The sequence below is a fragment of the Xenopus laevis genome, chromosome 3L (genome assembly GCF_017654675.1).
Source record: "Xenopus laevis strain J_2021 chromosome 3L, Xenopus_laevis_v10.1, whole genome shotgun sequence".
Classification (NCBI taxonomy): Eukaryota; Metazoa; Chordata; class Amphibia; order Anura; family Pipidae; genus Xenopus; species Xenopus laevis.
The window spans coordinates 113,837,296-113,851,212 of record NC_054375.1 but is presented as its reverse complement, the minus strand read 5'-3'; the positions used below and the strand labels follow the sequence as shown (position 1 = coordinate 113,851,212).

The following is a 13,917-nucleotide window of genomic DNA, read 5'->3' as shown; positions in this document are numbered from 1 at the left end:
GAGGTGCATAAGCAATAGTCACCATTGTACAAATGATACAAACTCTGTCACTGAAATATACAAACAAAAAGTGTTTTAATAAAACAAATAATGGAGCCATTTTATTTTGGGGTGAGGATAAAAAAAAAAATATTTTTACGTTGCATTACACTGACATATCATAAAGATGTCTGAGCAAAAAAAAAAGTCTATTAAAAACAGTTTATGGATTTTAGGTAAAGAGTCTTAAATGGCTTGTTCACTGTTAAATTTTTTACTATGCCGTAGAGAGTGATTTTCCTTTTTTTATTATTTGTGGTTTTTGAGTTATTTAGCTTTGTTTTTCAGCAGAGCCGGGCCACATAGTGCAGGCGCCCTAGGCAACCTGTCCCGCCGTGGCGCCGGCTGAGCGCAAATCGGCATGCGCACATGCGCAGAAAGGCCAAACCCCTTGCAGGAAGATGGGGAGTGATGGGACCGGACATGGGGTAGACGACAGAGTAGGTATGTGCCTGGCTCCCCCCCCTCAGCTTTGCGCCCTATGCACATGCCTACTCTGCCTACCCCTAGTTCCGGCCCTGTTTTTCAGCAGCTCTCCAGTTTCCAATTTCAGTAATCTGGTTTCGTGGGGCAAAATTGCCCTAGCAACCATGCATGATTTGATAAAGAGACTGTATATCTGAATAGGAAAGGGACTGAATAGAAAGACAAGAAATAAAAAGTAGCAATAACAATACATGGGTAGCCTTACAAATCATTTGTTTTTTAGTCAGGGTCAGTGACCCCCATTTGAAAGCTGGAATGAGTCAGAAGAAAAAGCAAAATAATTCAAATACTATAAAAAAGAAAAAACTAAGGCAAATTGAAAAGTTGCTTAGAATTAGCCATTCCATAACATTCTAAAAGTAAACTAAAAGGAGAACCACTCCTTTAAAATATTTAAATGTATGATACAAAACATAAATAGTCTGCAGATGACATGGAGCAGCAGCAGTAAAAAAACATCAGTGTGAAAGTTTGTTAGGGGCCTCTAGTAATTAAAATTGTTTACCCTTTACCCTGGGCTTGTGTTCCTCTTCTTTAAAAAACAAACTGCTCTTAATTTCTGCCCTGCTAAGTGCTGTGCTGTTATGTCTTCCACACTGGTACTTAGTGCAGCATCAGATCAGTTAAGGCATAGGTTGTGCCGTGGAAGGACCTTTAGGCTTGAGCCACACAGGTCAATAGGTGGCCCAGCATCACCATACCCAGTTAAATCTACACTTTGCGGCAGAGGAGGGTCCCCTGATGTAATTAGCAAAAGGCTCACTAATTGGCTGCAGTGGCTTTCCTGCCATGATGCAAGGTGAGAACTTTGCCTTACGTCATCAGGAAGGGTGACTAAGGTCAGTGGGTGCTGAGGGACTGACAATGCTTATTTGAATAATGTATAGCCCATTCCTTAGGTCAGTGCTGTAAATCACAATACATTGTCCCTCACATCACTGGGAATAATCACTGCCCTGGGGGATAGTACAGGGAACTTAAACTTAAAACAGGTGCAAATCATCATACTTTTTGGAACTTTGTGGCATGCTCTGTACTTCAGAATAGGGCCCTGCATCTCCCCCCCACCTAAACATAGCACTGGCCGCATTCAGCAAGTCTGTACCGTAGGTATACCTCTTCCAGTCCTTTACCCAGTAGCTACAGAGTACCATGGGCATAGCTACAGAGAAAGCAGACCCAGTGGCTGCAGGGGGGGGGCAGGACGTATATGAGCCCCATGAGACTGTACTTCATATTGGTAAAACAAGTCAACCTCTAGACATTTTGGATGCTTAAAAATAATTTTTTTGTGGGGCTCAGTAATATCTAGTTACACCACTGCAGGGTGGGTACCAAGAAGCCCTGTAGTTTCCACCTACTCTATTGCAGGACAGACGGACACGGCTGCTTTGCACCTGAGTGTTTTTTTCAATATCAACTACTATGAAGGCAAAATACAGAATTATGATTTTTTTTTGTACTGTAATGAATATATATGCAGAATCTTGGAAAAGTACATACACATGTAGCTGTGTATTGGTGTACCAGAGCAGATACCAGTTGCACCAGTTGCAACTGGTGATCAATGTGACTAGCCTTATAGCAGACTTTGTACCTTTTGTTACATAACCCTTATGAGTTTTCATTTCAGCATAATAAGAAGCAATGCACCAATAATTGCTTAACATTTTATTAGTCCAACATAAACAATACCCAGAGTTTAGAAACTTTAACTCGGGGCATAAATATATCTGGAAACTCCTGGCCATATAATATTTTGTACCTCCTGCTGCAAATACCAATAATACTTTCAGCAGGGGACATTGCAGCTGAACAGCCATAAAAGGGCAGATCCACTCAGAACTAAGTACTCTGTATATGTTATATATATGTGTGTGTGTGTGTGTAGATATATTGCTCTGTCTATTTAAGTTTATATCTATTCATCTCTCTATATAAGCTTGTGGGAGGCAGTTTATTGCAACACAGTGGTGCACAGCATACAAACAAATCCTAAAAGTAACCACTTCACTATACTGCACCCCTTGTGGACTACTAGCAAAATAGAAATGTGGGGTCACCCTTGTACTCACCATATCTATTGATTCTTCAGGGGATTGCTCAGCCTCATTTCTTCATTATTCCCTTTGCTCCATCTTTGCAACAGCAGACAGCACCCCGAGCCCTTATGGGAGATCCTTTCTAACATTCTAGTCATTATTAAATACCTTTCCACAGGGCAACCCAGTGTTCAGTCTGCTCCAAACTGTGGGCTGGACAAGTGGAGTATCTGATTTGTCTGTTCCTTCCAGAACACTCTGGCTTCCAGATGTCGACAGCAGTAAATTTTTTTTAGATAAAACAAATTACCTGTTTTGCAACACCTTCTCCGGAGCTTACATTTTCCAGAAATTAAAACTTACGTTTTGTTTTGCTCACCCACTAACAATATATTATAATATTATTAAAAGGAGTGTGGTATAGACATCTACATATACAGATTACAATATACAACTACTGTCCTATAAAGAGAGGACCCATAGTATTTTTATATTTGCACAAAGTACATCATCACTTAGTTGTATAGTGCAAGTAGAATGAATGGATGGCATTGGCTGAGGTTGTGTCATCATGTACAGTGACTTTGGCATTGTTGTTAAATTAAATCAGGAGATGAGATTGTTTGGCATTGGCATCGTTGTTATATTAAATCAGGAGAGGAGGAGATTGGTTGCTGCCCCTTCCGTTCCTAGATCTCCTTGACTCTGAAAGCTCAGCTCTTGAGAACTACTTCTGTAGGAGGCTTTCTACGTCAAGGTCCTCAATAAGCCCTTTCTGGATCTTATAACCCTGCAAATATCAGTGTCCTTCAGTGTCTCTTAATGCCGCACATTTACATTTCCCTGTGCCAGCAATTCTCCATGCCCCAATCACTTCCAGCCCAACTTTCCATACATATCCCTCAATATGTACAGGCGTGTTGTCTCTCCTTTCCACTGTAATTTCAGGTACAGTCACAATTCCTAGACTTGTAGTTACACCCCTGTAGGTGCCTCATTAATAAGGTTGCCACCTTTTTTTTTGGAAAAAAATACCGGGCTTCCTATATATTTAGATTTTTTCCCTATTAATAACATTGGGATCAGGCATCATTTTTACCGGTCAGGCCGGTAAAATACCCCATACAAACAAGTCCCAAACAAAGGATCACTACATTAGTCACCCACAGGTGAGACATACCTGAAAACTCTTTCCCAGTCCAGTCTGCGATATTTCTGTTTACTTTATCATCTACTCCGCTTCTACTCCAAACTGGACAGTTTTATTATTACTATATGTGTATAATATGCTTAATATTATACATTATTATCTTATTCTAATCCAACACTCAACCCTATATAGCATGGAAAGTACTTTTTCTTTCTTACAAACAATATGCACACCATTATAGGATATGCTATAACTATATCATGATCAATGTACCATGAATACATCATAATGTGTTTTAATGCAGTCTCTCCACACAGGCTATTACATGTACATTACAAATGATAAATAAATCTTAGCTATTCACAGGCAGTTTGTGCTGCAGACATACAGAGTCCTCCATAATGTTTGGAACAAAGAAACCTATTTCTTTGATTTACCCCTCTGGTCCTCGGTGTAAAAGTTTAAATTAAACAATTCAAACATGATTAAAGTGCAGATTCCAGACTTTAATTTAAAATTATTTACATATATTTCAGTTTCACCATGTAGAAATGACAACACTTTTTATACATAGCCCTCTCATTTCAGGGCACCATAATGTTTGGGAAAAAGTAATGGTAGGTATATTAAAGCAGTCATGTTTAGTACTTTGTTGAATATCCCTTGCATGTAATGACTGTTTGAAGTCTGCAATTCATAGACATTACTAAGTGTAAGCAGGGGCGATCCTGGCCCCTCCGCCACTTGAGGCCGCAGCAGTTTCTGCTGCCCCCCCTGCCCCGGAAATTCGCTCTTAAAGTACCGGGAGCAGCATTTTTGCTGCCCCTAGTACCTAGTGGGGCGCTGCCGCCTGAGGCGACAGCCTCAACTTGCCTCATTGGCGAAGCACCCCTGAGTGTAAGGTGCTAAGTATCTTCTCTGGTGATGCAACTAAACCTCTACTGCAGCCACCTGCAACTTCCAGGGCTGGTTTCCTCTTCAGCATATGTACGAGGATTCGTACGATTTTCGGAACGTGTGTGGAGAGTCCCGACATTTTTCGTCCGGCGGAGATCGGTCGTTTGGTCGATCGGACAGGTTAGAAAATTTCTGTCGGCTGCCGATAATATCTCTGCGTGTATTGCCGATCGTACGATTTTCAGTGGGAGACTGTCACTAGCTTTGGTTGGACATAGATATCGTACGATTGCTGTCAGGGGCAGAACATTGCTGATCTGTTCTTTAACTACTTTATTTGATCTGACTGGTAAGACTTTGATCTGAATGGTTAGTGGCGGGTCGGGAGATGGGAAAGTCCAATCGTACGATGATTCGTACGATCGGATCTTTGCATCTATGGCCAGCTTAAGACATGCTGAACTGGATTTAAATCAGGTGAATTGCTTGGTCATTCAATAAATTTCCATTTTTCAGCTTTGAGAAACTCCCGTGTTGCCTTAGCAGTATGTTTGGCTTCACTATCCTGATGCAGGATGAAGCACGGTCCAATGAGTTTGGAGGCAATTACTGGAACTTGAGCAGTTAAGATACCTCTATACACCTCAGAATTCATTGTGCAACTGCCATCAGCAGTTACATCATCAATGGAGAGATAAGTGTGCCAGTAACTGTTGCAGTCATACATGCCCAAGCAATAACAACCTCACCACCATGTTTAACAGATAAGCTGGTATGCTTTGGATCTTGGGCAGCTCCTTTTTGTCTCCTCACTTTCCTCTTGCCATCACTCTGATACAGGTTCATCTTGGTCTGGTCTGATCATATTACTTTTTTCCAGAGTTCTGCAGGCTCTTTTTGGCAAACTGTAATCTGCCCATCCTGTTTTTATGGCTAACTAGTGGTTTGTATCTTGCAGTGTAGGTCCAGACTGAGAATTAAAATAGGCCCTGGCATTTTAGGTACACAGAGGCCTAATCAGCCCACATAGAGGCCCAAACAGCCCCCACCAGCCCACTAAATACTGACTTTCTATGGGACCTTATAGCAGCCCCTCTGGCATTTGCCAGAACCCATAGATTGCCAGTCCGGGCCTGAGTGTAGCCTCTGTATTTCTGTTCATGAAGTCTTCTGTGGATAGTAGTCTCTGACAAAGACACATCTGCCTCTTAAAGAGTGTTTTGGATCTGTTGGACAGGAGTTTGATTACTTTTCTTTATCATAGTGAAGAAAGATTCTTTTGTCATCAGTAGTGGGGGTCTTCCTTGGTCTACCAGTCCCTTTGAGATTACAGAGTTCACCAGTGCAGGAGTGTGGCAGTACATCTAGTTTTAGGCAACCAAAACTTGCCTTCAAGAAAGGAATTCAAAACTAAGCACCTGCTTTGAGGTCACTGGGAGCAACATCCAAGGGGTTAGTGAGCAACATGTTGCTCACGAGCCACTGGTTGGGGATCACTGCTCTAATGGTTCTATTCTTGTTTTTTTTTAGCTTCCTTGACTTTTGTTGGCACAACTTTACTCCTCATGTTGAACAATGGCAACAACAGTACAGACTCCAGATGGTAGAAGCAAGCCTAGGTATCTTATCCCCGCACGAATGAAGCAAAGCAACACACCTGAGTAACCACTAACACTGTGAAGCCCCAAACATTATGGTGCCCTGAAATGAGGGGGATTATGTATAAGAAGCATTTTATACATAAAAGCATGGTGAAACTGAAATGTATGTAAATAACTTTAAAGTCTGAAATGTGCATTTTAATCATGTCTGAATTGTTTGATTTAAAATGTTACACTTAGGAGCAGAGGGGTAAATAAAAGAAAATGTGTCTTTGTCCCAAACATTAAGGAGGGCACGGTAATATTTACAGACAATGTGTGTTACGGGACATAATGATAAATTAAATCTGCTCTTTTCTTACAGGCAAGGCAGGGCCGGAACTAGGGGTAGGCAGAAGAGGCACCTGCATAGGGAGCAACAATAAGGGGGCACTTGGCAGGTAACCACAAGCGTCTTCTCCTGGCTTCTAGTCCGTATTCGCTGTCCTCTCCCCTCCCCTCCCTTGTCCCCTCTCCTTCACTCCCCTCTGTCCTCTTCCCCTCTTCACCCTCCTTCCCCTTCGTCCCCTCCCTCACCACCGCTCTGTTACTGCCCATGCGGGCGGCAGTCTTGGTCTATTATAACTGGAGCTTAGTAATGTCATTTCTATCACATGGCTCACTGAAACTTGTGTACTATAATAAATAAAGCAAAATATGAGGATATTAGAAGTCACCTTGGAGTTCCATGACTTCGGCCTCGTGGTTTTATACGGGCATGGAAATCCTCTGTAATTTATAATATGCTTATATTTTACAATAGAGGATACTTTATTCACTATATATATATATCTCTCAGGCATGAATATTCCATTAGTCATTTACACATGAAAAGATATTAGTGTTGCCGACTGTACTGGGGCCAGCTGTCTCCTTCAGAATTTAGGCAAATAATATACCAATTATACATAGGCTTTACATCCAGTAACACATTTGTCTTATTTGAGTTTATTTCAGAGGCATAAGTAGATGTGCAACAGCAAACTTTCACCCCCACCAAAAACAAGATTTAGCATCTCCATCTATTTCCATGAGGAACATGTGCAGGAGACAGGATTGGCAAGATTCTTCTATTCCTGTGCCCCACCACCCTGCTGATCTGCTTTCTGTGCCCCTGGAAGTAGGCCAGAGACTTTGTGGAACGACAGTAGTCATTAGATTTGTAATTAAACATCTCTCAGACATGAACACGTCCTTGTTTATTCAGCAAGGGAAGCCATACTAAACTGCCTGTGTGCAAACTCTAAATCATCAGTGTAATGTCCCCCCCCACTGAGTTATTAACCTGTTCTCTGCCCATTGCCATCTTTTCTTTATTAACTCTTGATGTAAAGCTTGCATGTAAGCAGCAGCATTTTATCTAAATAATCCAAATCTTTAAAAAAATATTTCCTTTTTCTACATAATAATAAAACAGTACCTCGTACTTGATCCCAACTAAGATATAATTAATCCTTTTTACTACTAGAAAATCATGTAAATATTAAATAAACCCAATAAGCTGGTTTTGCCTCCAATAAGAATTAATATATCTTAGTTTGGATCAAGAACAAGGTACTGTTTTATTTAGGGATGCACCAAATCCAGGATTCGGCCTTTTTCAGAAGGATTCGGATTCCCTAATTTGCATATGCGGATTCGGATCGGTATTCGTTACATCTTTCGTGAAGGATTCGGGGGTTCGGCCGAATCCAAAATAGTGGATTAGGTGCATCCCTAGTTTTATTATTACAGATAAAAGGAAATCAATGGGAGTCTATGGGATATGACCTTTCTGTAATTCAGAGCTTTCTGGATAATGGGTTTCAGAATAATGGATACCTGTATTTTGCCACTGAAACCAAACCTACAAGGATATTCCCAATACAATTTCAGATTAAGATAGGAAAGAATGTTTTGAATATTAATCAGCCCTAAAGTGTCAGTCTGTCAGAAATGAATTCGTGTTTGATTACACATGCTTGGTAAGGTTTTCAAAGAGCAGCACTGTCCAAACACCTGCTCACACTCATATTCAATGAGATCATTTATCAACATGCCTGCTGCAAGTGATAGAGCACTAAGGGGGTACAAATTCAAGCCCCAAGTACTTGCAGCAGGTGATTTGAGAGCAGTCTGTGGCTTGTGCTGAATCAGAACCATTGGCACAACTCATGTAGCATCCGGTAAGTACAACACTATATATATATATAGCACCTTGCACATGTCAGCGTTCTCCTTCATTTGTACGGCTGAATGCTCCTCCTCATGTATACAGTGCTGCTGAGCAGAGGTATCTCTGTATTCACCAGGGAGGCACATGTCCTTGAGCTCCATTCCACCTCTGGCAGTCTGTATTTATAATCATGCACCTTGGGTGTGGGTCTATTAATAGAGGTGATCAGCCGAGTTGTGAGTGGGCGGGTTATGGTGGGGTGAAGAATTAAGCCTCAGGCCCTCCAACAGTATTGATGGCCCAGGTTATCAGTACAAAAAGCATTATAAAGACCAAGTAACTGACTTTACTTTGACCATGAGGTCTGGAAGTCACAAGTTTCAGTGAGCTCCACTGAAGGGCAGAGAAATAGCAGATTTGGAAGATTTCTATGCAATTGCCTCCTGGGCCTAACTGCCTGGGCACTGCCAATGCATCCATTGGTCCTGTATCATCATGGGACTCCCCACTTGGCAGGCAGCCTGGCAAGGAAGAGGAAGTCCAGCCCAGGCCCCCATGGAACGGTGAACATGCATTCCCTTAAAACAAATGACACTATGCTAAAGAAATAGGGAGAATTCCCAGAGCCCTAACCTCCTGCACCAGGACAAAAGAAATGGCAGTAGGAAGAGTTGCTCCTGGTAATACGAAGGGAAGGTGGAGCAACAGATTTTATACTAATTCTTCTGCCTCCAGAGGGGACCAGGTTTAACCCCAGACGGCTGCACTGACAGAACAGGCTGCCCTGGGAAATCTAGAGGATTTGTAAAACAAACGTTTAAAGAGATTAATCTTATCCGAATAATATACAGCCTTTCAGGGATTTCAAATTTCTGCCTAACTACATTAGTATTTCCTAGGACAAGCAAATTAATTTAGTAAATAAACAATTATTAGCCAAGAAAAATGCAGCGATTAGATTAAAGTAAAAAGCAAACATCTGGGGTGATGTCAGTTTGTATTTATGATGATCTATAGCAAGAGGCAAAAATAATATTTACACCATAACACAAACGTTTCCCCTCAAAAGTCTTCTTGTTTTTTTATCCCTTACCCAAGTCCTTTATATTTGGAAATATATTAAAAAGGAGGGAATCACGGCATAAAAAAGTCAGATGGGGGAGGCTGGTAGAATACTGACATGAATATGCAAGAACTTTTTGTGTACCCCATAAAAATGATACAGAAATGTCCCTATTCTCTCCGTTATAAAGAAGGGAATTCACAGTCGCCTCTGCAGAAGAAGATGAATCCAGATCAGCAGCAAGTGTAAAGTCCAGATATGTATTAAAAAAAAAAAAGGACATTAAATAAATTATGTTAAAAAGCATTGTCATCATAAATAGTTTCTGCTCATCCTACGATGCACCATCTATGGGTTTAACCCTTTCTCTGATAGGGGCCAGCAGCTGGTGACCACTGAGCAGGCGTACACTGGAGACAGATCCTTTAAGCTTGTGCCAAGTACCTCCCCAGGCTTTTCCAGCACTAGATACGTTCAGGGATTGAGGCCAATGCTTCCCTCTTGCATAACAATGTACTGACTGAACAGTCGGCTACTAGTCCTTTTGTTGTGCTCTGGGAACTCGTGCCCCTTTTAGTGGGGTTAGCTAAAGCGCAGCCGGTAAGTCGATATCTCCATGGGGTCCATACTGACTGTGGGATTACTGTTGTTTGAAGGGGAGGCGAGTGAATACATCAGTGTCAGTGAAGTCTGCTGTACTGTCCCAATGTCCAAGCCGAGAAAGAGGCCTCCGAGAGACAGCTGGGAACAAAACAATCAGAGTTATGTTAGAGGACAATTCATTAGGGGGGTTATTTATCAAGGTCCGAATATCCGAACCTCGAATAGTAGTTTTCGGAGCAAAAACAAAATAAATTTTTAGTCCAATGGACTAAAAACTCAAAATCTGAAACCCGGCATCTTAAAGCTCTTGAGGTCCTTTATATGTTAATGGGGAAGTTCCCAGTGTCTGCGGTGTTGTACTTACCGATATCCAATGATTTTGGGGTTTCTGTGCAAAAAAAACTCCAAAAAAGAAATTGTAGTTTTTGCGGAAAAGCTCCGAACAATTCAGTGTTTTGGGGGAAAGCTCTGAAGTTTGCCCAACCCTATTTTTTCAGGCTTTTTTCTTCATAAATAAGGGCCTTTCGGAAGTTCGGAGTTGCTCGGATTTTTAATTTAGAAATACGGAGATAAATTCGGACCTTGATAAATAACCCCCTAAATGTGTTTCTGTTCTATATGTCCAGACATTTCTTTCTTCATGGTCAGAACCTGATCTAAAAGGAGTCTATAGAAGGAGTATGTACATAAGGAAAGATGGCTCTTGTTTTTATAAGCAGCTCTGCCAGTTCCCCAATCAAGAAAATTACAACTTTTATACCACAATACAAGGGGTTTAAATGGGTTGTTTTCCTTTAAATTCACTTTAGTATTATGTAGACAGCGATATTCTGAGATCATTTGTAATTTCTGTGCATTTTTTTATTTATGGTTTTTGTGTTATTTAGCTTTTTCTTCAGCAGCTCTCTAGTCTGCAATTTCAGCAATCTGGTTGCTAGGGTCAAAATTCCCTAATTTAAAGTGAGTAAAAATTAAAATTTAAAGTGAGTAATCTTAACATAAAAAAAAACATAATTATTTTTTGACAACGCTCCTGACAGATATTAATGCCAATGCCCAGTTTTAAAGCTACAGCACAATGAACTTTTTAGTGTTACTTGTATTGATGACCAAACCTCTGCCTACATTTTATAGAAAGAATGTAGGAATGCAGTTTTAAGATTAGTCTGTAAGTGCAAGTTCTTCAGAGGAGCTTGTTTATCAGAACATCATAGCTTGGATGGCTGAAAGGAAAATGACCTTTTACAATGCTGAACTGGTCCACAGGGATACCAGGAAAAGTCCCGGTGGGCCCAGGTGTCAGTGGCCCTCTTACGTCTAATCATTTAGCCTATTTCATGGTCATTCCCTATTTCTTTATGGGGCAAAATGCTTAATAATGGCAGAATATAGTAAGTAGATATAAAAGACTAGGAGAATAAAGAAGTTGTGTGAGGAGAGGAGGAATAATAGCTTGAAAAGTAGGACCACGGTCTAAGGTTTTCTGGTCCTAGTCCGACACTGCCCTTTTATACACCCACCATAAGCATGGTAGAATCCCATGGCTAGAACTGATGAAAACATATTTTCTGAAGCCATATTAAGGGTCAGGGCACACAGGCAGATTCGGGGAGTTTAGTCGCCCCGGCGAAAAATCTCCTCTTCTTTTGGACGACTAATCTCCTGAACTGCCTCCCCGCTGGCTAAAATGTAAATCACCGGCGGGATGGCACTTGAAGCGATTCGTTTTCCGAAGTTGCCTCATGAGGAAACCGCGGGCGACTTCGGAAAAAGAATTGCTCCGTTAGCCATCCCGCCGGTGATTTACATTTTAGCCGGTGGGAAGGCAGTTCGGGGAGATTTGTCGCTGGGCGACTAATTTTCCCCGAATGTGCCTGTGTGCTCTGACCCTAAGGGATACCAATGTCTAAATACCTTTCCCTGGCTCGTAGTGCAGTTGAACGCCAGATTCTTTGCCTCAAGTCCACAGTCAAAGCCTTTTCGGTGTAAGATCAAAGCCATGTCTGGTGAAGGCAGCCCATCATCCTATGGGACAAAAACATTAATATTGCAAACACCTTCATTTCACAGTTTCCTTTCCTATACACACGATAAAAACAGTCCAACAGCAATGTACAGTATATCGTGAATAAAGTACCCCCTGTTGTAAAATATAAGGATATTATAGGTCACGAGGAGTTCCATGACCATGGCTTTTATACAGGTCATGGAACTCCGAGGTTACTTCTATTATCCTCATATTTTTCATCAAGAGGTACTTTACTTATTATAATACACACATTTTAGTGAGTTATGTGACAAAAATGACATCACTACTCACCGTTTATAATGGATAACATCACTAGTCACCGTTTATATAGTGAATAAAGTACCCCCTCTTCTAAATTATAAGGATATTACAAGTTACCGAGGAGTTTCATGACCATATAAAAACACGAGGCCGAAGGCTGAGTGTTTTTATACAGGTCATGGAACTCCGAGGTAACTTCTATCTTCATATTTTGCAACTGGGGGTACTTTATTTATTTTAATACACAAATTTCAGTGAGTCATGACAGAAATTACATCAGAACTCGTTTATAAGGGTATAATTTACAAGATATTCATGACTTTTGTGTATTATATAGAAATAAAACACAAAACTGTGAGGAATCTCTGCAGAACCAAAACATGTCTCACCTCAGCTTGTAGTGTTCTCAAGTTGAGAATATGGAAGTCACAGGGCAGCGTGGCCGAGAGAGGTTGAAATGATTTCAGCACGGGGCCCTTTTCGTTGGTCACTGCCATTAGAAGGGGGTCATGGTTCAAATGCATAGAGGTCATGTGACTTAGAAGAGATGGGAAGCTCACCAGCTGGTTTCCTAGACTCTGAAACAGGAAATCATGTTGTATTAAATCTGGTCCATCGTTCTACAATACATACATAAAACCTGTTCTTCTCTATAATGTAAACCTCAGTGGAGACAATGCTAAATATCAAAAACACTTTGTATGTTTTGTGCGAGGTTTCTGTTTATGACAAGAGTTCACTGGCTCGCATCATTTTGAATAGAATTTCTAATATGGTTATGCCATTCCATGATTCAGGTCACTGGAAGTGTAACTTTCTTTTTGTTTGTTACCAATGAATGTTGTCTGTAACAACAGATGGTGTTATAAAAAAAAAAAAAAGAAGGCATGCTAGTCTATATACCACATTGGGCTAAAATAAACACTACTGCATTAAAGAATCAGCAAACAAACAACAGTTTTCCCTAATTTCAAGCCATCTCTGCAAAGCAATCTAATTAGAAAGCATCTACAAAGCCACAAGCTACAGTAAACACATCCAGGGAGTCTATAGGAGTCCCCTTATAAAAGAAAATACCTCATCATTGTTGCTCCTGGTGATGTAAAAAGCCAGTTCTCTAAACTTGGAGACCATTTTAGAAAGGAAGCTGGCATGCTGGGTAGCAGGGTTATGATGCACAGGGAATAATGAAATGGGAGAGGAGGTAAATGAGGGAAGAGGTGATTTGCAAAGTCAGTGATGAGTCAGATAAAAAGGGCTAGTGATATCTGCAAACATGATTAGTTCAGCAATGTCAGAAGCAAGACTCACAGCATACAATCCACATCAGCTGGAGGGCAGGGAGTTTGAGTTCCCTTGGTTAGACAGAGTGAGGTAGGTATGCCTGGGCATGAAAGGCAAGTGACCATACATATGCAACAAGGATAATGACGTTACATGGAGACAGACACAGTTGCAGCAAGTGTCAGGAAGATGCCAGATAAGGAGGATTTCCGGAACATACTCACTACAGATCTAGTAACTCGTTAGCACTTTTTCAGACAGGAAGTAA

At 41.0% G+C, this 13,917-nt stretch overlaps 1 protein-coding gene across 3 annotated transcripts in view; it reads right to left on the bottom strand.

Annotated features, from left to right (window-relative positions):
• Positions 1-9,394: 9,394 nt before the first annotated feature.
• man2a2.L (mannosidase, alpha, class 2A, member 2 L homeolog) overlaps positions 9,395-13,917 on the bottom strand; it is a 51,301-nt gene continuing 46,778 nt past the window's right edge. Inside the window, exons 21-24 of one of the 3 annotated variants that reach the window (XM_018250924.2) lie at positions 13,443-13,520; positions 12,755-12,943; positions 11,990-12,100; positions 9,395-10,213 (exon numbers count right to left, since the gene is read on the bottom strand). In XM_018250924.2, coding sequence (XP_018106413.1) covers positions 10,055-10,213; positions 11,990-12,100; positions 12,755-12,943; positions 13,443-13,520 — 537 coding nt within the window. In that variant the 3' untranslated portion in view covers positions 9,395-10,054. 3 annotated transcript variants of the gene reach the window in all.